Genomic DNA, 25,808 nt, shown 5'->3' with positions numbered 1-25,808 from the left:
TATTTTTTTCAGTCTTTTGATTTTTTATGAATATTTCTCATTGTCTATAGAGTCACTAACTTATATTTGTTCCATTCTAATATTCAGAGTTGCTGCATGGGAAAGTCTGTTTCTTTAAATTCATTTAGTTAATTATTTTGGGCCGTTTTTCCATGGTTACATGATTCATGTTCTTTCCCTCCCATTCTCCTTCCCCCCTTCCAGAGCCCATGAGTAATTCCCCTGGGTTTTATGAGTAGCAATGATCGAGACCTATTTCTACATTATTAATATTTGCAAAAGTGATCATTTAGAGCAGTGATTCTAGAAGTGGGCGCTACCACCCCCTGTTGGGTGCTGCAGTGATCCAGGAGGGCAGTGATGGCCACAGATGCATTTATCTTTCCTATTGATTGCTATTAAAATTTAAAAAAAAAATTAATTTCCAGGGAGCTAAGAAATATTTTTTCTGGAAAGGGGGCAGTAGGCCAGAAAAGTTTGGGAATCACTGATTTAGAGTCTACATCCCCAAACATATCCCCATCAAACCATGTGGTCAAGTAAATGCTTTTCTTCTGCATTTCTGCCCCCACAGTTCTTTCTACAGATGTGGATAGCATTCTTTCTCATAAGTTCCTCAGTATTGTCCTGGATCCTTGCATTGCTGCTAGTAGAGAAGTCCATTGCATTCAATTGTACCACAGTGTATCAGTCTCTGTGTACAAAGGTCTCCTGGTTCTGCTCCTTTCACTCTGCATCAATTCCTGGAGTTCCAGTTCACATAGAAATACACCAGTTCATTATTTCTTTGAGCACAATAGTATTCCATCACCAACAGATACCACAATTTGTTCAGCCATTCCCCAATCAAAGGACATTCCCTCATTTTCCAATTTTTTGCCACCACAAAGAATGCGGCTATAAATATTTTTGTACAAGTCTTTTTCCTTATTATCTCTTTGGGGTATGAACCCAGCAGGTATGGCTGGATCAAAAGGTAGGCAATCTTTTAAAGCCCTTTGGGCATAGCTCCAAATTGCCTTTCAGAATGGTTGGACCAATTCGCAACTCCACTAACAATGCATTAGTGTCCCAATTTTGCCACACCTGCATGGGCAAGTTTTATAACTTTTATGCCAAGATGTTAAATCCCTCTCCATAATTTTTCCTCTAGCACTCATTTCATTTATTTTTTTTTAAGTATATATGGGGAGAGAGGTGGTAACTAAAAATTCTAGCTTCACCTCTGCCCGGAATTCTTGTGGCCAAGCTATGTTTTACACAATGAGGCTTTGCTTATAGATTTTATTAGAATCATTCTTTTTTTTTCTTCTTAGTTTGAGTCTTGAACTTCTTTATCACACAATAGTCTTTATGGCCAGATTCTTCTTTTTCGTTTTGTCATTCTTTCAGCCTACTTCTTGACTTTGGCCTTTATGTTGGGATTAGGCTCTGTCCACTTTTGGTGGGAAGGTCTGGGCTGGTTCTTCTGCTATTTCCTTGGAGAACTGAGTGTTGTGTTTTTCTAGGATCTAAGGGACATCTCAAGCTAGAGACCTGAAAGTTTTCCCTACTCTTGAAGAAGTCTGGTTCATGGTGAAGTCTGATTGCTACTCTACCTTATACAGCTCTACAAGGACCTCACCTAGATTTATGTCTAAATCTATGGGCTTATCCCATTTGGAGAATACAATAAATTGTTGTTGGGCTCAGCCACTATTAGCCAATTGGAAAGTTCAACTGGTTCAGAGAAATAATCCTTGAGGCAACTTCCCTTTTGTCTGAGATTCCTGCCCTGGTTATTCCTCAGTAGGCTTCAGATTGGATTGGAAACTAGAATTGAAACCCTGCTCTGCTACAGTAATATCAGTGCTGCTAGCTTCTAAATTTACTCCTATCAGTATACAAACTAAAGTCCATATACTCCTCACCCTGGAATGGAACCCTTAAGTGCAGACCACCTCCTCGGTAAGTTCTGGATCTGGGACCCTGAACTGAGTAGGGAATAATCCAGCTGCCAGTTAGCACCTTTACCACACCCTTCATAAGTTTAAGGCTCGCTAGCCTATATGTGAGAACTCTTTTTGCCCTTGTGAAGAACTTTTCCTTGTACTAGAATGCTCTATTCAGTACACTACCAGACAGATCCTGTCCTTATTGTCCAGACTCCTCTGTCTCCCTATGATGAGGTGAGCTAAAAAAATGACTCACTGTGATTTTTTAATTGTATTTCTTGATCATGATATGGTCTGGTACATTTCCTAGATCTATCTGAAGAAGCTGTCTGTGGGGAAGGGGACGGGGAATTCAAAGTTCTCTTTCCTGCTTCTCTACTATCTTGGTCCTACCTTTATAAATATTTGTTTTCAACAAAGTAAGACTATTCAATTGTTTCTCATTTGAAGCTATAGTGTCTATTCTAAAAACTAATAACCTATATACAAAAAGATTTCCTTAAAGCTTACTTAATTTCTTAATATTTACAAGTTCATTCTTTGATCCTCTTTCAGGTAAGTCAAATATAGAAGGAATACTTAATATTCAAATCAGGTTATAGGCTCTGGGATTGGAGTATTTATTTGAACTGGAGTGAAAACGCTGAGTAAACAAGTCTAAAGAAAACTATTAAGTGCAAGACATTACAAAGATTACAAGAAATAAAAAAGATAAGTTATATAGAGTTGAATTTCCAAGTCCTGCATTCCACTCATTGACTCTCAAGTAAACAAATGTAGGTCAAATGCTATAATAATTACACCAGGAAGGGGCAGCTGGGTAGCTCAGTGGATTGAGAGTCAGGCCTAGAGACCGGAGGGTCCTAGGTGTTCAAATCCAGCCTCAGACACTTCTCAGCTGTGTGACCCTGGGCAAGTCACTTGACCCCCATTGCCCACCCTTACCACTCTTCCACCTAGGAGCCAATACACAGAAGTTAAGGGTTAAAAAAAAAAAACTAATAAAAAAAATAATTACACCAGGAAGTAAGAAGACATCTTAAATGTCATAAGGAAAAAGAGGCACAGGGCATTAAAGCCATATGTTTATTTTTCTTCCACATCCCTTCCTTTCCCTCCAGGAGGCTGACAGGTTAAAAAGAGATGAAAACCAAAAGGATTAAATAAAAATTTATAGTCAAAAACCAGACAGAAATATATTTACATCATCTGATTCCAACATTTTTATAACATTGTTAAAAACAAGAGGAGAGACTTATTTTTAAAAAGGTGGCAAGATAGCATGTTAGAAGACCTGTGTTCAAATTCTAACCTTGCCACTTAGTGCGATTACAAGTCCTTTACCCTTCCCAGATTTCAGTTTCCTTATCTGTAAAATAAGGGGGCTAACCTAGATAGCCTCTGGTGCTCCTTAGTTCTAAACTTATCATTGTATTCCCTATGAGCCTATAATCTGCTGATAGTTTCTCAAATGAAAAATAAATATAGTTAAATAAAAGTTCCTATTTAATATTACATCTCTTAAGGAAGAATTGAAAATGGATGAGTAGAAGTAAGAAATAACTTAAAAGATAAAAGGAACATTCAAGGTATTAAACTTTAAAGTTGTCTGCAACAAGTATAGTAGCTGATTACTTGTAGTCCTTGCTGCTTAAAAGACCTGAGACTGGTAGAAGGTTTGAGTTGGAGAATTCTGAATTGCAGAAGTAGTAAAGCTGATCAGGTGTCTAGTGCCAATATTGTGAGCCCCCAAGAGTGAAGAACCACCACACCCTGCCTTAAGAAAGGCCAAATTAGCCCAGGATGGAAAAATATAGCGGGTTTAACACTTTGCATGCAGATTAGTATTGAGACTAGATCAAAGAGTATACTACCAAGCTGGGAAAGATAGAGGACAAGAAAGAAAAAGTGTTGAGAATAATAGGAAAATACAACAGATAATAATGTCAAGATATAGAAAAATCTCAAAAAGCTAGAAATACGAACCAAATCTAGGAAAATAAATGTAATAAAGATAAATAATAAACCCTATACTTAGATTTTTAAAATCAACTTCATAAACAGAAAATATGTGTTAAAAGAGTTGTAGTACACAAGATTAAGAGTCAAAATCATAACAAAAGGAAAAAGAAACAAATAATTAATGTGGCCTTAGACTGCATTAACAGTCTGTACACTGGATTATGGACAAACCATATCTAGAATACTATATTCAGTTCTGGGCATGACTTCTCAGGAAGGAGTATTGGTAAATGTGAGAACATCCAGAAAAGGGAAGCAAAGATAGTCAATGAGTGGAATTAAAATAAAAAAAAAAAAATCAAGCCATAAGATCAGCTGAATGAAGATATTTAACTTGCAGTAAAAAAGATTTAAGGGCTATATAATAGCAATTTTCAAGTATCTGAAGACTATCATATAGAAAAAAAGATTAAACTTTTTCTGCTTAGCCACCATGGGACAAAAATCGGAATAACAGCTGGAAACAGAAATGGCAGATTTTAGATTGATATAAAGAAACTTTCTAATAGTCACTACTATTCTAAATTAGAATAAAGCTGCTTCAAGTAGAAGTTCATCATCACTGAAGACTTTTTTTTTTTTAACCCTTGTACTTCGGTGTATTGTTTCATAGGTGGAAGATTGGTAAGGGTGGGCAATGGGGGTCAAGTGACTTGCCCAGGGTCACACAGCTGGGAAGTGGCTGAGGCCGGGTTTGAACCTAGGACTTCCTGTCTTAGGCCTGACTCTCACTCCACTGATCACTGAAGACTTTTGAGCAGAACATGGGTGACCCACTTAACTTGTCAGAGATATTGAAGAAGGGATTTCTATTTGGATTTGAGTTGCTCTAGTAAGGTTTCTTCCATTCCAGGATTTAAAAAAAATTCTTCTAGGTTTAAGAACAAAAAGAAAAGTGATCATTCATATTAATAAGCCTAAGCATCCAGGGGGAAAAGTCAAGCAGGCATGAAAAGTAACAAATGATATCGTGTAAATTAAGAATGTAAATTTTCTCATTTGATTATACATTTATCTACCAATTATCTCAAAAATAATCATCATCATTATTATTAATCTATGTATTTTAATAGATATAAAGAAAATTAACTTACCTCAACTGTTTTGCATAGTTCTGTTCAATCTCTATCCTCTCTTTAACAAATTTTGCATACCTTTCCAAGAAGTCAATACCCCATTGTGTATGCTTGTCTAGGTTATCAAACTGATCCTATAAAATAAGAAAAAAAAAACATATTAAAATCCTAAATATTTATTTGCAAATGTTTTAGCCAACTTCTGACAAAGAATCATAAATTCTGAGCTGTAATCTACTCCAACCTATTTTCTAAAAGCAGAAACAAATAAAGAAAAGTATGATTATTGCTCCCAAGAAAATACTGATATTGAGTATCAAAAGTCAAAATCAGACCATCTGATTCTAAATCCATTCATTCTACTATATCCCACACTTCTTGTCCTACTGTGATTAAATATATTTACCCCAATTATTTGGTATGGGATATAGCAAGACAACATTTTTGATACTTAAAATATTTCTATTCTCCCTCCCTCCCATTTTTAAATATATATTTTTAGCATCATCTTCATTTCTGTATACATACCTTCTCCATCCCCTGTAATCAAGAATTTTTTAAAAAGGAAGGGTACAAAAAAGCTGTTCAATAAAACCAACCAAACTCATCAATTAAGTCTAGCATAAACAGTATTTCATATATTCTGAGTACTTTCAACTTCTGCAAAAATGGAAGGGAGGTGCATTTTCTCATCTATATTTTGAAGCAAACCTGAATTATATATACATATAATTATGATATTTATAAAATGAAACAAGTATCTTTAAAATCCACCACATTATATAACAGAATAGAAATAAAAAAGAATGATGAATCAATAACTGGTTTATACAGCACAAAATTTAAATATCTCAGTTTTTTACATTCTGGATTAATAAGAGAACAACAAAACAAATTAATTTTGGTTTGGGAAACAACAGTAGTTGACATTTATATAGTACTGTAAAGTTTAAAAAAGTGTTTTACATATGTTGATTTCATTTTTCCTCACAACAACCCTGTTAAGCAGATTCTCTTTTTAGACAATGAAATTGAGGTTGAGGATAAAGGTTAAGTGGCTTAGTCTAGGATCAGAGCTATAGAGTAATGTGTTTTGAATTCGGGTCTTCCTGACTCTTAGTCCAACACCCCCATCCATTGCACCACTCAGAAACAGAAAAGAAATGCAAAAAGAAACACTCAATATTGAATAATCACAGATGAGAAAGACTTGTCTTGAATTCTCCTTACTAAAAAAGTTTCTTTCTTTTATGGCAAAACTAGATGTAACTAGTTTCACTATTGAAATACCAAAAGAATCTATGGCCCAGTTTGGGGAAGTGGGAGTGGGGAGAATGAAATCTTTTCAAGGGAAATGAGAAACAATGTACAAAATGAACGGGTATTTTCAAGTATAACTCCCTCATACAAATACATCCACTTTTTTCTATGGAAACAAAGTTCAAATCAAAGTAAAGTGAGACTTAACCTGGCCTACTGACTAAAATAGTTTTTGGAAGATAGGGAAAAAATACAGTATACACAAAGCAAGTAAACTTCTCAGTGTTGACAAAAGTCTGCTATCCCTCTATCAATAAGCAAAGATTCATGACATGGATGAGTTAAGTAAGCACTTTGCTTGTTGCAATTCAATGCAAAGTTTTAAGTTACATAATTTCCATGGGATTATAACAATATTAATAACATTTTAAAAAATGCAATACAAACAGGTTCTTTTTTTTAAAAACCTACTTTTAAAGAACTCGCTCAACAGTAGTAATCATTTAAATCTTTCATTGGCTTTAAATTGTCAACTTCTTTATTGTCAAATCATGTAACTAATAAAAAGAGAAGATAATTATTGGATTTATGATGCAAGGATGGCTCAACATTAGGAAGGTAAACTAATCATATTATAAAAACACCTAAAATCATCATTATATCAATAAATGCAGAAAAAGCTTGTAATAAAGTACAACACTCATCTGTGATAAAATCCCTACAAAACAGACATATAAGAAGAATCTTTTTTAAAAATGATTTTAAAAAAAAGAATTCTCTTTAAAACCAAAGGTAAAATTATTCAAGGAGCCTTCCTAATAAAGCAATTTAAAAAAATTTAAAACCTCAAGGAACCAACAAAGAAATAACATAATAGTTTCAAAACCACAGAATCATTGATCTAGAATTGGGTCCCAAGACTGTCATTTAGTCCAATTACCCTCATTTTACAGATGAGAAAACGGAGGCCTAAGGAACCTAAGTCCAATATTAAGTGACACAAAATAAGTCCACAAATCAACAACACATCAAAATAATAACAACAAAAAAAAAGATTAATAGGAAAGGAGCTCTCGTTTCAAATAATTACAACTATAAAACACCTGCAAAAATGACTAATATGGAAAAATGTTTTACATGATTGTACATGTAAAATCTATTTTAGGGAGGGAGAAGGGTTGGGAAGGTGAGAATCTAAAACTAAAAATTTTAAATAAATGACTGTTAAAACTTATTCCTATCTATAAGAAATAACTGGGTAAAAAATAAAATATTATTTAAAAATTTTAAATGGACTGCCTGTGAGTCGATCTACTAGGATATATTTAAAACCTATAAATATAATTGAAAGAGTAACAAAAAATTAAGAGTGATATTCAGTGCTCATGATTGTACCACATGAATATAACAAATTGTGGCATCTCAATTTCTTTAAAATAAGTTATTTACTTATTCTATTTCTTCTAGCATCCTATCACTCATGATCCTCCCCCCTTAAAAGAAGGGGAAGGGGGAATTAGTATAACTGATACCTTGAAAAGGTATAGAAAAAATATGCAATGTCTAACATTTGTGGATCACCACCTCCATGAAGAGAGTTAATTGGAGTATCTTCTCATTTTTCCTAAGTAGATTCCTGCTTGATTTTTATAATCTTGTTATAATTACTTTTGATTTTCTTCTATGTATCAGATTGTTCTTTCCACTAACATTGTTATAGTCATTTGTATGTATTGTTTCCTTGGCTCTGCTTACTTTGCTCTGGCATCAGTTCGTATTGGCCTTTCCATGCTTCTCTATATTCAACACATTTACCATTTCTTACAGCACAGTACTATTGCATTAGCTTCATGTACCACTATTTGTTTGGCCATTCCCCAACTGATCATCTACTTTGTTTCGAATTCTTAATTGTCAAAAAATTGTTGCTATAAATATTTTGACGTATATGGGAATACCATCTAACTTAACTTATAAACTTACATAACTTATAAACTAAATCCTGTCTTAATTTGCTAAACTACAGTGGGAAAATTTTGTAGACCCAATAAAAAATTAAATTTTATTTGGTAAGGGCGGCTAGGTGGCTCAGTGGATAGAGTCAGACCCAAAGATGGAGGCCCAGGGTTAAAATATGCCCTCAGATACTTCCTAGCTATGTGACCCTAAGCAAGTCACTTAACCTCAATTGCCTAGCCCTTATCACTCTTCTGCCTTGGAATCTATATTTAGTTTTGATTTGAAGACAGAGGATAAAGTTGCTGGGTTTAAAAAAAAAAAAAAAAAAAAAAAAAAAAGCAAAAACCTTTACCATCTGTCATAGAATCAATACTGTAGGCCTGTGTTGGCAAAGACATAGTAGAGGGACCCCAGGGTGCTGCTTTTCCCACAAGCGAGGCCATTTTTTACATGCCCTGCCCTCCAACCTGCAATCTAATTCCAAAGGGACCTTATGAGGAGTATAAATTGGAGTATCAGGAAGAAGTGAGAGTTTTTTTTCTTGGGCACCCAGAGCAAGTATGTGCATTGGCCCAGCTCTCAGAGGCTCACATGTGGCTGGTACCTTTTCTTTCTCTGGCCTGTTTTTTAAAAGTTATTCAATAATTATAAATTAACATACAGTCTCCAGAGAATGTTTATATTAATAGAAGTGTCTGAGAACAAATTTGAACCCAAGACTTTCAGTCTCTAGGCCTGGCTCTCTATCCACTGAGCTACATAGCAGCTCCTGATGGTAAAGTGTTTTTTTTTAAATTCATTTGATAGAAAATAAGGTATATAATCTCAAGAGAAATAATGTGTGGGGAGGAGTAAAGGGGAAATATACCTTTTCTAGGTTTCAAATGATATTGTTAAGCATAAGTCATCAAAACTATTAACAACTTGTTTAAAAAAGCTATGCACACAGAAAAGTAGATCAGCAGAATAAACAGTCAGCTAATCAATGGAGCATCATTAAAGACCTACTATGTGCTAGAGGCTAAAAAACAAAAAACAAAAGAGTTCAGGAAGCTTGCAATCTGATCTGGGGAGACATATGTACATGTGTGAATGTGTATGTGTGCATATTTAAATATAAATATGTGTAACTTTATGTATATGCATACACATATATACAAAATAGATATAAGGGGATCCAGAGGAAGGCAAAAGGAGATCACAAAAGGCTTTTTTGTATAAGATGGTATTTTAGTTGAAATTTTAAAAAACAGGGATTCTAAGAATCAGAAGAAATGAGGGAGTAAATTATAAGTACAGGAGACAACAAGTGCAAAGGCACAGAGGTCAATGTTGTGTATGAGAAAAAGTAAAAAGGCTAGTTTAGCTGCACAGAAAAATACTAATTTGTAATAAGGCTGCAAAACATAGGTTAGGGCCAGATTATGAACAACTTTACAGCAAAAACAAGAATTCATATTTGATTCTGAAGGAAATAGGGAGCCACAGGAGTTTGTCAAGTAGGGAAGTGATATGAGGGTTCTTTTCAGAATGAAGATTTGGTCCTGTTTGTAGATAGCAGGAAAGGAGACAGGCAAGATTGTATATGCCAACATCAGAAACAAATCAAACACAATAACACAGCATTTTATAAGTCAGAGGATATAAATTACTTGGAGAAAATTTTCCAAGAAAAATGGGAAGGAGTTTAGCAGAAATTAGGTATAGAGTAACAACTTCTATCATACAGCAAAATAAGCTCAAAATGGATAAATGATCAATTGGGAAAAATATTTCTCACATATCTACTACTACAAATACTAATTCACACATGCACACACAATTAATACTAATATATAAGATCAAGTACAATTGTCTTGGTCTTATATATTAGTATTAATTGTGTCTAGGGATATGAACAATTCTCAAAAATATGACAAGTATATGAAAAATTGTTCCAAATGATTTAATAAGCGATATAAAAATTAAAACAACTCATACCCAACAAGTAGGTAAAAATGTGACTAATTAGTGCTGGAGGGATTATGGGAAGAAAGATTAGTAGACTACTGTAAAACTCTGAATTAGGACAGCTATTCTGGAAAGCAAATTGCAATCATGTTTTAAAAAAGAAAAGAATGACTAAACTGTCCATGACCTTTGTTCCAGTGATCCCAATAGTAAGTAAAAATCACAAGGCAATAAAAAAATACAATCCACAAAATCTATTATTAAAATTAATAAATACTATTACTGACAGAAAGGAAAGATGCCTGTTTTACATAAACATTTTACCTATAGAAGTGCATAAAGCCCAGTAAATCAAAACATGCTAAAAGTATACAATGCAAAATATTCTGGCCAGATAAGTAATTTTTCCAGAAAAAAATTAAATGGTTTTTGATAATTAAAAACAAACTAAAAAAATAATGTGTAAGCAAAAAGGACCTCAAGGTGGCTTAGTGGATAGAGTGCCAGGCCTGGAGTCAGAAAGACCTAGGTTCAAATTTTATCTCAGACACTTCCTAGCTGTCACCCGGGCAAGTCACTTAACCCCAATTGCCTAGGCTTTCTTGCTCTTCTGCCTTGGAACCCATACTTGTATTGATTTTAAGACAGAAGATAAAGGTTTAAAAAAAAATAGATTGCTTATACAATAAGATTGCTTACCAAATTCCTAAGCATAAAAGGCTTCATTCAACAGAAAACATTTTGTTTTTATCTGCAAACCATCAATATTTGTAAAATAATCTGGTGAGTCATATGCAAAGCAACTTTGAAAGATTCTGTCTGTAGAAAACATGATGAAAAAAACTGCCTATAAGTCTAAAAACCTTTATAATTAATTAATGAAAAAACCAAGACTTTCCTATCTTGTACTGCAATTAAATAAAGCAACTCAATAGATTACATATTATGATATGTAGTTGAACTGGACATCAAGAAAAATGTTATTTTGCAAATCAATTGATGGAAATCTCAACTTGAATATTTTCTATATAAATGATTAATTCTTTTAATCAAATTAATGATAATGGACTTGAGCAGTTACATGTCACTTCCTATAATTTGGACATATGGAATGCCTTCATACAGTCACTTATATCAAGAAATAGGAATAAGGAGCTACAAATAGTTTTGCAAGTTGCATTAATATTCTGATCTAAAAAGATGAAGTGACTACAAAAAAGGTAAAGCCACATGAAACTTATTAAATAATATTTTTCATTATTTCCAACTTTAAAGATATCTATCATTCAAATGAATAAAAGAAAAGAAAGGCCTGCTTATTAAATATTTTACTTATTTTCATTTGGGAGAAATTCTCATTTAATTTCAAAGGTTTATTTGTTTCTAAACATAATTGCATAAAACATTTTCTACTGAAAAGTATAATATATCTGCTCATACTGAACAAAAATAATTATTAGCTTTTTTAGGCTATGAGTGAATGAAGAGTTCTCTGGCTTATCAAACAAAGGGATAAAAAATTTATTCAACTATTCCTAGCATTTCTGACCATAATAATAATAGCAGCCACTTATATAGCATTTAAAATTTTGCAAAGAACTTTATACATATTATCTCATTTGATTCAAACAACAAACCTGTGAGGTGGATGCTATGATTATACTCATTTTATAGATGAGGAAGCTGAAGCTGAGAGAGGTTAAGTGGCATGCCAGGTTACACAGATAGCAACTGTGTTCCTGACTCCAAGTCTAGTCACCTAGCTACCTTATCTCCATTAGCTACCAAAAAATAAAAAGGAGCATTACAATGAATGACAACAAAGTTTCAATTTTTATGCCAAAAATTGGCCCAATCACAGTCTGATAAAGAATTTTATTAACATGTTCACATGTTAATTTATTGGACATTTAATATATATATTTTATGAAAATTATAATCAATTCTTAATTTTTATTTAAAAAATACAGTCTAAGAAATTTTTGAAAATTGTGGCATAAAAAGTGAAGTATGGGGTATGACTTTTTTTTTTTTTTTTTTTTTTTAAAGAAAGGGAACAACACTGTAACATTTGGAAACTACTACCTCATGGTACTGACTTCAAAGAGAACACTGTTTACTTAGGACTATAATAGATTAGGAAAAAAGACATTCAAATGCCAACTAATAGTTGAGTCCATTGACCAGTCTTTCATAAATTCATAATTAGTCCAAAAGGCAATTCAATTTTAGTATACATTCAAAACAGTCATCTCAGACATGGTAAACTATGATAGGCAGCTTCTCTCAGTAGCCTAAAAAGTTAACCAGATATGCACTGTCTTCCTATATTCCAAAAACAAAGCTACCACACTTATCACCTAATCCAGTGATGGTGAACCTTTTAGAGACTGCATGCCCAAACTCTCCCACCTCCCCTTATCACAGACAGGAGAGGGAGAAAGTGCTCCCATTGGGCTGCTGGGCAGAGGGATGAGTGATGTCTTCTGGCACACATGGAGAGGGGGAGGGGAGTAGCCTGGCCCAGCCTCCCTCTGGCTTTCTAGTAATGAACCCTGTGTTGTGGTAAGGGCAGATGTGCCCATAGAGACGTCTCTGCATATCGCCTTTGGCACATGTGCCATAGGTTCACCCCATGGATCTAATCCCTTGAGCTACTCTTTGGTTCAAATCCATAAACAAGTAAATATGAGTTAAATTAGAGAGTTAGACCACTAACAAGACCAAAAAAAAAAAAAAGGCAACACAAAAAGGGGAACAGGAAGAGAGTAGGGATGGGAAAGAAGGAGAGAAAGCAGCTGGGTAAGGAAATGGGGAAGTCTGGAGGCAAAGTTGTGCTAGGCATGAATTAAGAGCTGTTAGAGCCACTCTTGAAATTGTGGTCCAGGCTTGGGCTTCATCAATCAAAAGCTGAAGGAGAGCTATAAAAGAAGGTATACCTTTTGATATACCACTATCAGGTCTATATCCCAAAGAGATTTTTTAAAATGGGAAAGAAATTGTTTGGACAAAAATATTTATAGCTGCTCTTTTTGTTGTGGTAAAGAAACTAAAGGGATATCCCTCAATCGGGAAACGGTGTAATAAATTGTGGTATATGATGGTGACAGAAAACTATTGTGCTACATGGAATGATGAACAGGATGACTTCAGAAAGCAATGGAAAGATCTAAGTGAACTGATGTAATGAAATAAGCAGAACCAGGAGAACATTATACACAGTAAGTGCAATATCGTGGAACACTCAAATTTGATGGACTTTGCTACTAACAGTAATAAAATGATCAAGGGACTTATGAAATTAAGAATGCTATTGACCTATAGAGAAAGAATTGTTGGAGTAGAAATGCAAAAGAGAACATTTGATTTATCAGTTGTTTATTTGGGTATATAAGATTTTTCCCTTTCAAAATTAAACAATATTAAAATGTTTTGCATGGTAATACATTTACAACCCAGATTCAATTGCATGTCAGCTCTGGGAGGGGGAGAGGGAAGAAAAGAGGGAGACTGGATCATGTAAATTTGGAAAACTTATGTGGAAATTTATTAAAATTTTAGTTGAAGGAGAAATTACAAAGATAATATACATTTAGTGACCTTAGGGGGCAATTTTTATCTCAGAGTAATCACATTGACAAATTCAGGAGCTAATAATTATCCTAATCACAACCTTGGAAGAATAAGAATTTATTAAGTACCTTGTTTGTACTATTCACTATGCTAAGTACTAAAGATACAATTTTTAAAATGCTATTATTATCTTAGAATTTAGAGACAAAGACTGTTGCAAAGTAATAAAGAACAAAAAGCTGAATTTTAGTGCTACAAATGAGGTTGCAAATTCTATATTATCAAAGAAAACTATTAACTCTTAAGAAAAATGATAATAAACTCCACTTAATATAAATATTTCTTCTATTTAGAGTCTAACAAAATGATGGTAGTTCAAATTTCAATATAAAATAAGTAATAGGGGACAAATGGCTGGAGGTTCAAATCTGGCCTCAGATGCTTCCTAGCTGGGTGGCCCAGGGGAGGTCACTTAACCCCCACTGCCTCGCCCTTACCACTCTTCTGCCTTGGAACCAATACATAGTAAGTATTGATTCTAAAGTAGAAGGTAAGGGTTAAAAAACTAAAAATAAATAATAATAACAATGACTCAACTTGGAACTATGCCCTAGAGGCTTTAAATGACTGTCTGCCCTTGGATCCGGCTATACCACTGCTGAATTTGTACCCCAAAGAGATAATAAGGAAAAAGACATGTACAAAAATATTTATAGCCACGTTCTTTGTGGTGGCAAAAAATTGGGAAACGAGGGGATGCCCTTCAATTGGGGAATGGCTGAAAAAATTGTGCTATATCTGTTGGTGATGGAATACTATTGTGCTAAAAGGAATAATGAACTGGAGGAAAGACCTCCAGGAATTGATGCAGAGTGAAAGGAGCAGAACCAGGAGATCTTTGTACACAGATTCTGATATACTGTGGAACAATCAGAATGTAATGGACTTCTGTACCAGCAGCAATGCAATGACCCAGGACAATTCTGAGGGATTTATGAGAAAGGAACACTATGCACATCCAGAGAAAGAATTGTGGGAATAGAAACACAGAAGAAAAACAACTGCTTGATCACATGGTTCAATGGGGATATGATTGGGGACGTAGACTCTAAATGGTCACTCTATTGCAAATATTAATAATATGGAAATAAGTCTTGATCAATGATACGTGTAAAAACCCAGTTGAACTGTTCACTGGGTACAGGAAGAGAGGGAAACAATATAAAGCATGTAACCATGGAAAAATATTCTAAATTAATTAAATTAATACCTCACCTGACCATTCTTTCCTAATGTTTAAAACAAAATGGCACTTATTTTATCATCACAAGGTTCTTGATTCTCCTTTACTCACTCACTCCCTCTTATTCTCCCTTCCTCCCCCCACTCCCAAGTCCAATAGTGCTTCTCCAGACTATGGCTGGTGAACTCCCACCTCCAGTTCTCCTAATCTCTGTGATTCAGATTTATTGTCTACTTAAGTGAAAATTAGGCTACCTACTCCTATCCCTCAACCAATTCACAACTCCATCCTATACCTTACATCTCTAGGTCCTGGTCTGCTCTCTCCTTCCCTTCCACTATCTCCTCAAGAACATTAGCTATTTCTAATAACAAAATTCTTTTTATTAAACTTTTCTACACACATCCCTTCTATCTTTTTACACCATCCACTGCCTTTGTTTTTATTCACATGCTATTGAACAGAGGGAAGAAATTGCAAATTTATGTTAACTAGATCCACTACAAATGTATGTTAAACAACCTCAAATACATAGTAAAAAGGGATCACCTTTATCAATTCACCCTTAAGAGCTTTTCAAGCCAGCCAGCAATTATGTAAAGTGCCTGCTATGTGCTCTGCAAAGAGCTGGGGACTTTGCTACTTACTGACTGAGCTCAAGCAAGTCTTCTCTCTACCTGTAAGCAACTCTGGGAAGACCTTAAGATATAAAAATGCATGAGTGAAGGGGGTTTCCTAGACTCTAATTCCCTATTATATTAATGAAATCCTAAATCCAAACCCAAAAGGCTATCACTTCTGAAATGTTCTTCCTCTTCAACCCCACTTCACAGAATTTTTATCTTCTTTTAAGATTCAGTTTAGGAGGGGATGTGGCAAAATTGAGACATTAATGCATTGCTGGTGGAGTTGTGAATTGATCCAACCATTCTTGATGGCAATTTGGAATTATGCTCAAAGGGCTTTTGATCCAGCGATAGCACCGTTTGGTTTATACCCCAAAGAGATAATAAGGGAAAAGACTTGTACAAAAATATTTATAGCCACACTCTTTGTGGTGGCAAAAAATTGGAAAATGAAAGAATGTCCTTCGATNTAATAGCATTAATAATAGTATTTACATAGCTCTTTAAGTTTTGCAAAGTGGTTTACAAATATCTCTTTTTCTTCTCATAACCATGGAGGGCAAATGTTATTATTATCCCCATCTTACAGATGAAGAAACTGAGTTAGAGATTAAATGACTTGTCCAGGGTCATACATCTGGTAAGTGTCAGAGGCTGGCTTTAAACCCAAGTCCTCTAGACTCTAGATTTAGCACACAGATGCCTATTAAAAAGAGAGACCTACCAAAAACAAGCTTGAGATTAAAAGGATTTTCTTACTTTACCAAAGTCAATCACATCCACTCATCTCTTTCAGTTTAATGTGGGGCACAGATTAATATACATTTGTAGTCACTGCTCAAAATATGAATTCTAATGAATGAGCTCCATCTGAATGTCATGGCTTTGATTCTTCATTCATTTAGTTTTTCCTATGTGGTTATTTAGGTTAAGCTTTTTTGAAAGACCTTGTTTTGGGAAGTTCTGAAGGGTTCTGGGTCTCAGTGTAATCAGCATGCTATCAAAGAATTCAAGCATTTAGAGAATCTCATAGCTACATGGAGGGTCTTCTTGATTTAGACAGGAATTTAAGACTTCTCTCAGACAGTAATAAACACCTTTGATGAGCACAAATCTTCCTATTTTATGACTCTTTTAATATTAATTATTAGAAAGTAGTTAAATTTATCTCATATGCAGTATCCTTCAAGGAATCTTGTTTGATTCTAACATACATTAAGACTATTAGTTGGAGGAAAGCTTATAACTGTAGTACTCTTCTTTACTTAATCAAATGTTTTTCTATAGACAAACCATAAGCAAAGTGGGCCAGGGCATATCTACACATTTCAATTAATTGTGTGATGATAAAGACATGGAATATCCTTAAGAAAACATGTCTGTTCCCTTCTAAGATCCTCAACAAGGGTATCTTTGTTGTCTATCCTAGATACATTTATCCTTTTACAGACAATAAATTTAGGCATATAAGTAAGCAGTTATTCTCTTTTTTATGATAATTAGGTCAAATTGTTTTTCTTACATTTCTTCATAGCCTATGCAGCTAAGTGACACAGTAGAGATCTGGGCCTACAATCAGGAAGATCCGAGTTCAAATAAAGTCTCAGAAAATTATCAAACTGTATGATCCTAGACACTTAATCTGTGTGCCTCAGTTTACCTCCCTGGACTGTTATAGGGCTCAAATAAGATAACTGTAAAACACTCAGCACAGTGCCTGGCATATAGTGAGCACTATATAAATGTTAACTATTGTTATGTTAGCTATAACCACCTTCAAAGCTCTCATATTAGCCTCATTTTCTCCATTTACAAAAACTGCTACCCTATAACAGACCCTCAACAGCTTACACCTGAACTACCACAATGCCTATTGATTGGTCTCCCTGCTTCAAGTATCTCCCAACTCTATCCTCCACTCTGATTCCAAAGTGATTTCCCTAAAGAACAAGTCTAACCATGTCCTCCAGAGTATTCAGGTGGCTCCAAATTACCTCCAAGATTAGAATGTTTAAAATTCTCTTTTGAGCTTTTAAAGCCCTTCCCAGAGCCTTTCCTAGCTTTCCAATCTCTACTAAAATCCTTTCAAGAAGCTTTTCTCTGGTTTCCACCTCATTCCTCCTTTCCCCTCTCTCCCCTTGGTAGTGTCTTCCCACTGAAATTACATTCCACTCAACACTCTACATAATGTACATTTTTTTGTAAACTCTTACCTTCTTTCTTGGAATCAATACAAAGTTTTGGTTCCAAGGCTGAAGGAGTGGTTGTTACCCAATTGAAATTAAATGACTTGCCCAGGGTCACAAAGCTAGTAAGTGTCTGAAAACACATTTGAACTCAAAACACACACACCCCACTTCTCCATCTACAAGCCACTTCAATGTCCCCATGGAGGGGTTGGGGGTCAGGCATGTCTTCCCCATTAGAATGGGAGCTCTTTGAGGACAAGACCACTATTTTTTTTTTAAACCCTTAACTTCTGTGTATTGGCTCATAGGTGGAAGAGTGGTAAGGGTGGGCAATGGGGGTCAAGTGACTTGCCAAGGGTCACACAGCTGGGAAGTTTCTGAGGTCAGATTTGAACCTAGGACCTCCCATCTCTAGGCCTGACTCTCAATCCACTGAGCTACCCAGCTGCCCCCACTATTTTTTACCTTACTTGTTCATCCCAGGGTTTAGAACAGTGTCTAGCACATAGTAAGCACTTAATAAATGTTTTCAGACTGACTGACAATTAAGAAGATTATAGGGGGCAGCTGGGTAGCTCAGTGGATTGAGAACCAGGCCTAGAGATGGGAGGTCCTAGGTTCAAATCTGGCCTCAGACACTTCCCAGCTGTGTGACCCTCGGCAAAGTCACTTGACCCCCATTGCCCACCCTTACCACTCTTCTACCTTGGAGCCAATACACAGTATTGACTCCAAGACCAAAGGTACGGGTTTAAAAAAAAAAAAAAAGATTATAAAAGGATTAAAGAAGATCTAGGAAATTAGAATAGATAACCAACCTGAAGGGTTCACAAGAAAAAAAGAAAAGATGATTGGTAAGGCAAGACAAAGACAGAAGAAAAAGCAGAAAAATTAGAAGGCAAAGCAAACTGATAGAATCCACTGTTAGGTGAGACAACTGTTAGTTTCAGACAGGGCCAAAAGGGAGATGGGTGTGGCTATATAGTCATTATACCTATGACTTTGTTGAATAGAGTCTTCAAGTTATAATCATTAGGGAGAGTAGAGGAAATTGCACTAAATTCTATCCCCTTTACAATGTTTACATTTCTGCCACAGTCAAGAGAATGTTATCTCTTGGTCCAGAAATAAGCCTATTCCTTCCTAGATGAGAAAGAGAAAATACTCTGTACTCCATATTCCAAATTTGTCAGGAAGAATAAAGTGATCAAAAAACAAACAAACAAACAAACAAACAAAAAAACAAAGGAGACTGCAACCAAATAGGGAGAATAAGAACAGGGACCTAACCTTGTCAGGATGCTAAAGAGTAGAAGAATATTACATAGAGAAGAAAAGGAAAGAAAAGAGCAGACATAAACTTAAGATCATAAAAAAGTTTTAAGGCTTCTTTCAGAAGAGAGACCTGGACACTGAGGAGAAAGAAGTTGTTTTTGTCTTCCCAAAATATGTTATATTAGAGCCAAAGAGATCATCTGTTGAGATGATCACCCAGCAAGTCAGAAAAGTTACAAGCTGTGATTTCCTGCTGAAGGCCTGGGGCAGCTACCTGGCAAACTTCAAACTACCATAGAGAGGTCTATTGTCTTCATGGTCATCCTCAAACTGCCATATATTTCTGCACTCCAGCTTCCATCACCCACTCAGAACTCAGATTCTGCTGAGGCTAAGATCCTGGACTAGTGATGGTCCATAATTCAGACCTATCAAGCTACTTCTAGGCATCTTCATGCCATGTCACTACATCTGTACCCTTCTTCCTTCACCATGTTTTCTCATCTCTAACAATGAGACAGAGTAACAAAATCAACACAAGTCCTGTGGGACACTTCCTGACCCCATTTACACCAACTTAGCAGCCCTGAAATCAACACTACCATTCCTCAAAAAAAGAAGTCAATCAATTCCCCTATTGACTATAAGCACTAAGTCATTCCCCCTTAAGCCATCTGTCCCTTTAGAAAGTAAACTCCTAGAGAAGAGCAGTCTATCTGGTTTGCATTTCTATCTCCAAAGCCAATCACAGAGACTAACAACCAATAACTGCTTTATCATTCTTTTATTCATCCATCCATCCATCCATTCATTTATTCCTAGAGAAAGTATTCAAAACATAGCAGAACTATCCAAGATTTAGCTAAATGGTTAACTACTTAAATCTGGTAATTCATGTTGTACAAATGACACTTCCAGAGGAATCGAAATAAAGTATTGGCAATTGCAGGTATTACTTCCACATCACTTTCACCATAGATTTCCATATATCCCTGGTCATAAGAAATTAAATAAGAATTTTGGGGTTTTGTAGGAGCCACAGATATCTGAAGGCCAGCAGACAACACATAAAAAGTTTAGATACTCAGAAATCCATGAAATATATGTATAATATCATAAATATACAATTTTTCTTTTAAAGTTAAAACTAAAAAGTTTAAAGTTTGAAGGAGGAAATGATAAAATCAGCAGGCGAAATGTAGACATCTTAAAAAGTTTAATAACTCATAAATGCATAAGGTACTATAAACACCCCATGGTAAAAAAAAACAAAAACAAAACCAGACTTCTCTGGTATACAGAGATGGTAAAAAAAACCATTTTATGCAGATTTTCCAAATCAAGGGGGTGTCGAACCCCTGTGATGTGGAAGGGATACCTATGTTAGTTATCAAGTCTTGGGCAAGAAATTGAAGACTAGAAAACAGACTGAAGGCCAGGACCAAAGGTTCTGTTTTCCTCACTGCAATCCATAAAAGACAAGAAATTCAGAAAAGAAAAAATAATTCAAGAATCTAGAGAAGGAAAAAAAAAAAACAACAGCTTAGAACATCTAGTTAAGGTGTTACCCCAAAAAAGGTTTTGGATCAAAGTACCAAAGCTAAAAAATACAGGAAAATGAAGTAGAGAAGGAAATGACAAACAGCTCCAGTATCTTTGCCAAGAAAATCCCAATCAGGGTCACAAAGAGTTGAAATGACCAAATAACATACAAGACATATAAGGGTACAATTCAAATTTTTAAGACTAATAGTTATTCCAACTGATGTGAAAAGATATGAACAGTTTTCAAAGGAAAAAATACAAGTCATAATCATATGAAAAAGTTCCAGAAACCACTAATGATAAGAGAAGTAAACGGAATCAAATCTAAGGTTCTACACTCACTAGACTGGTAAAGAGGAAAATATCAAGTGTTGAAAGGACTGAGTTGGCTTTGAATTGTTCCAGGCATTCTAGAAAGCAACTGAAACAATGCAGAGAAAGTTAAAAAAAAAAAAAAACTGTGAATACCCTATCACCCAGCTATATATAACTGTCCTATACACTTTTTTTAAAAAAGGAACAGAAAAAGAATCTATATATCCAAAAACATTTACATCATTTCTTTTCACGGTAGCCCCAAAGTGGAAGCCAAGGGGATGTCCTCTTTTGGGGGAATAAGTGCCTAAACAAATTATGATAATATAAAACAGAATATTCGTGTTCCAAAGAAAATAGCAAAAATAGGAAGATCTCTATGTACTGATATAGAAAGGCAGACTACAAGAACAATTTATACTACAATCACATTATAAAGAAAAACAAGTTTTAAAAGGCTTTAAAATTCTGATCAAATCAATAATAAACCATAGGTCCAAAAGAATGAAGATGAAGCAACACTCATCTCCTGACAGAGGTGATGAACTTAAAATGCAGAAAGATATATTATGACACCAATGTGGAAGTTTATTTTGATGGAAAATGCATGTGAAAAGACTACTTTATTTTTTGGTTTTTTTTTCCCCCTCAGCTACGAGTAGGGAGGTAAAGATTAATAAAAAGAAAAATGGCAATACATCAGGCGATATAAATGGTAGCATAATTTTCTTACTGTGTTATTAAATTTAATAAATTCTTTTTAAATTAAATTTTATTTTTCAAACAGTAAAATCCATCCTCTCCCTTCATTCACACATTCACACCCCCACCCACTGACACTGTAGTGTAGTGGCCACTAAAGCATGTGTAACACTATGACTTCTCAGTACTTGAATTCTTTTTTTCTGGCTACTTAGCTTTTTTTCTTTAACCCGAAAGCTCTGGACTTGTACTATAATGTTGGAGGGAGAGAGGGAAAAAAGAAAAAAAGAAAGAATTTAAATAATCTAATAAAAATGAGAGTGACAAATTGGATAAGAAAACAAAACCCATAATCTATTGCTCTTAAGAAATATCCCCCCAAAAGAAAAAAAGCATAGACCAAACCAAATATAAGTGAAAGCCAAGACCAAATTTGCCATGCATCAATTGAAAACAGAAAAGGAGGAGTTATAACCATCAAAGATAAACAAGGAAATTACATTATGTTGAAAGGAACCATAGACAACCATGCCAAGGTGTAAATGGGACCAGGTTCCTGGTCTAATTGTAAGACATACAAAATACTGAGAAAAAGGTAAAAGACAAAAAAAGAATGAAATGAAATTCAAATATCAAAACAACTAACATTGCATTTGGAATATAAATGGCTAAGTAAGTACCACAACAGCATTTGTAATCTTACATCATCATAAAAGAATTATCATTCTGCTGTTACTCTTCAGGGAACAAAATTTTTGAGTCAAAGAAACAGCCAAATGTCTTATTTATGGAAATTGACTGCATTCAGCAATAAAATTCAGGGTCAAGAAGATCATGTGTTGAGCAAAAGCAGAAGGTTTTCATTATTTTTAAATGTTCCCTTTTTTTTTTTTTTTTTTTTGCCGTATGTAGCTGGAATTACTGACACGTATCATAAGCTTTCTACCAAGGCTACATTAGGATTTCCATATGTAACCACACTAGAAGTAAGAAAAATAAGGCAATTGAAATGTTATTTTGTTTGCTAAACAAGTTCTTAAACAAGAAAAACGACCAAATCTAACATCAGTATATTTTCTTTAAAGTTCATCAAAATAAATTCTAAATTTCTACAACAAATTATAACTTTTTTTATTAAAGCCAGTTAAGAGAAAAATCAAAAAATATAATGATAGTATCCTCTCAATATCATGTGTTTCAAAGGGAAAATAATTAGGATTTTTTCTTTTTATTTTCTCCATTTCTTAAGACTATACGTAACTACACATGTGATTCCAAAGCCTTAAATATTAGTTTTATTATCATTTTACTTGGCTATCCCACCACAGGAAAGCTTTGAATTATATCATTCAAATCAAATTAATAAAATATCTGTTATACTAGCCCAACTTGAAAAGCTACTCACCAAATTGTTCATGATAATTAACAATTTCAGGCAAACAGTAAAAAATACTGACAATTTATTTTAGAGCCCAAGAAAGCTCCAGGACTTTTATAAAACATGCACACATGCACACAAGTGTGCACACACACATACATATATACATCCTTTGTTTTAACTTACAAAGCTATCTGCCATGTTTTTTTCTTAGCAATTACAATTTTCTAATGTACATCCCTAAAATCCTTAACCTCGTTACAATTTTTATGTTGTTTTTCTCAGAATTTCTCTAGAATCATAAAGAAGTATCTTCTCATTCTAGACAAATTACTGCACTCCTTTAAGGGGGAAAAAATGAAACACTTCCCAGTCCAAACCACCTAAATTCTCATATAATTTAAAGTTTTTCCAAACCTAGAAATCCATAAAATAATCAAACAAAACAAAACAAAAAAAACACATACAGAAAAGTATTGTTATACAGAAAATGTTATATTCTGTTATATAGAAGTATTCCTTTTTTTTCTAAGAATGCAATGACCTTAAGATCTATCACCATTAAAGACCAGCTAATTATCAAAGTTCTTAGGCTTTACTATAACATAAGAGAAAATGTCACACCAAGAAATATAAATCATAATTCCAGTTTACCATATAAAATTGCTCCATATGGCTAGAATACATACACTTAGTAATATTCTATATTTTTTCAAAAATTTATTAGCTAAACTATCCCAACAAGATTTCTGAAAATTCCAAATGTAATTTAAAGATAAAATCTTCAGTCAATTTCTTCATAATTCTTGGAAAAAGGAACAAAATAATATGCTATTAAAACTAGAAAAGCCGAAATAAGCGAACATGCTTTTTTCCAATTTAAAAAAACTGACATACTATATTTTGTATCATTTACACAAAATATAAAAGAACTATCAAACTTTTAAATCTGTTCAGTAAACAACTGAAACAAAAGCTATTCCCAGGCTTACTGGGAAGAGTACCAAATGTTAGCTTATTGGTGAGATTGAGAGTTTATTTTTTCCTTTGACATTCTTTATTTCTTCTATCTCCCAAGTCTATAAGAAATTATGGCCAATAGACACCATTTTGCCAAAACATAATTACTTAACAGTCATTACATTGCCTGACATCCCCCTAGGGCAGACCACACAAGAATCTGAACACTATGTTGTCATGGCAATTTCCTAATTAGGTCACTGTAGAATTAACTATCTTTAGCACAACCCAAAAATTACATTAAGTATACTATTTAGGTAACTACATAGTTATACTTCATTTTTCTTGTTTATGAATTTTTCATGGTGTATAACAACATAAAAATGTCACCAAATACTATTCCAATGCCATATCAGGATGTGGTGGTAACCCTAATTCCTGGAGACAAAGTCAGTGAAGCACAAATTATGGTAGCTTCTCCCAAGTTAAAAAGTATCAAAGATGGAACTGTATAAGAAACAGTAAATTTGGAGAGGCTCATCACCAGAGTAATCCACTATAGGTTAGTCTTCCAAAGTGAGGACTCTTGCACTGGTCCTAAGAATATATAATCAATCAATCAGGATGGAAAGATGGATCCATTTCACTCTCCATTCTACAGTAGAATGTCTCCAACACAACCATTATTCCTTTATTCCTCAAACTCTCCTGAGGGAACATTCCTATGGATGCTGACTGTGCAAATACCCTCACCCCCTAAATCCTTCCCCATTACCTCCTACCTGAGGCAGGTTCCCTCAGAGGACAAGCTTTGCCTTCAAGAGTCAATAACTGATAGGAATTTTGCTTTCCCCTTTTTTAAAGTTTTGGGTCAGATAGAGTGAACCCTCATGAACTCTTGCCTGAACAATAATAGCAATAGCCTACTAACTGGTTTTCTGCTTTGGGTCTCTCTCCTCTCCTCCATAGAGCTAGGTAAAGTGACTGTGCTAAAGCTCTGGTCTGAACTTCCCATTTCCCTTCTCACTTCTAGGATCAAATAATCTTATCCTTTTTTCATTTCTATCTTTGTTTTAATTTTACAACATGTATAAGTATGCATAGTTAGGAATACATATAAGTAAATATACATTTTGGAAATATGCTCAAAAAATTTTTACAGACAAGGTCACACCATCAAAATCTATACTAAATGGCAAAGCTATTAGTAATTCATCCCAACAGTCTACTAAGGTATAGAGAGGTCATGATCTTCACTTGTGGAATTAATACTTACACCAATCAAATCATAGATACTTCAACTACTGGAGTAATAAAAATCCTGACATACTGCTGAATCACATTCAAGGTGGGCTACATTAAAGTCTGCGTGCCTCTCTTCAGGTTCAGGAGCCACCATCTGCCTAATCTTAGCTTGGGCCACATTCCCCTGAAAAGGATGAAAGAGGATGAAAGAATCTAAAGAAAAGGACAAACTGGGTGAGGGAAAGAATACCTAGCCACAAAGACTTTCCTAAAGTATTACATAGCACAGGAAATATCCTAGAGATTTTATGTGTTCATTTCCTTCTTTGAGCCTTTAATAAATTCAAAACACCTTAAGCATCTACTTAATACATGCCAGGCACTATGCTATAGATGTTTAGACTACAGAAATGGAAAAACATGAACAACTTCTGCCCTCAAGGAGATTACATAGTTGAGACTATGGCATTATATACAAATGATACCAAATAAAGTATTAAAGCCAAAGAAAAGCTTCTAGAAAATTGGCTATTAAGAAATTTGAAGGACACCAGTC

General features: G+C 34.5%; 1 protein-coding gene across 1 annotated transcript in view; it reads right to left on the bottom strand.

The window, feature by feature from the left end:
* Positions 1–25,808, bottom strand: part of FNBP1L (formin binding protein 1 like) — a 108,909-nt gene that overhangs the window by 71,322 nt on the left and 11,779 nt on the right. Inside the window, exon 2 of the mRNA XM_044672003.1 lies at positions 5,051–5,166. Within this exon, the coding sequence (XP_044527938.1) occupies positions 5,051–5,166 (116 nt within the window). The remainder of the gene's footprint in view (positions 1–5,050; positions 5,167–25,808) is intronic.

Source organism: Gracilinanus agilis, chromosome 4 (genome assembly GCF_016433145.1).
Source record: "Gracilinanus agilis isolate LMUSP501 chromosome 4, AgileGrace, whole genome shotgun sequence".
NCBI classification, from domain to species: domain Eukaryota; kingdom Metazoa; phylum Chordata; class Mammalia; order Didelphimorphia; family Didelphidae; genus Gracilinanus; species Gracilinanus agilis.
Note: the sequence above shows the minus strand (reverse complement) of the source record. Positions and strands in the feature narration are given on the sequence as shown.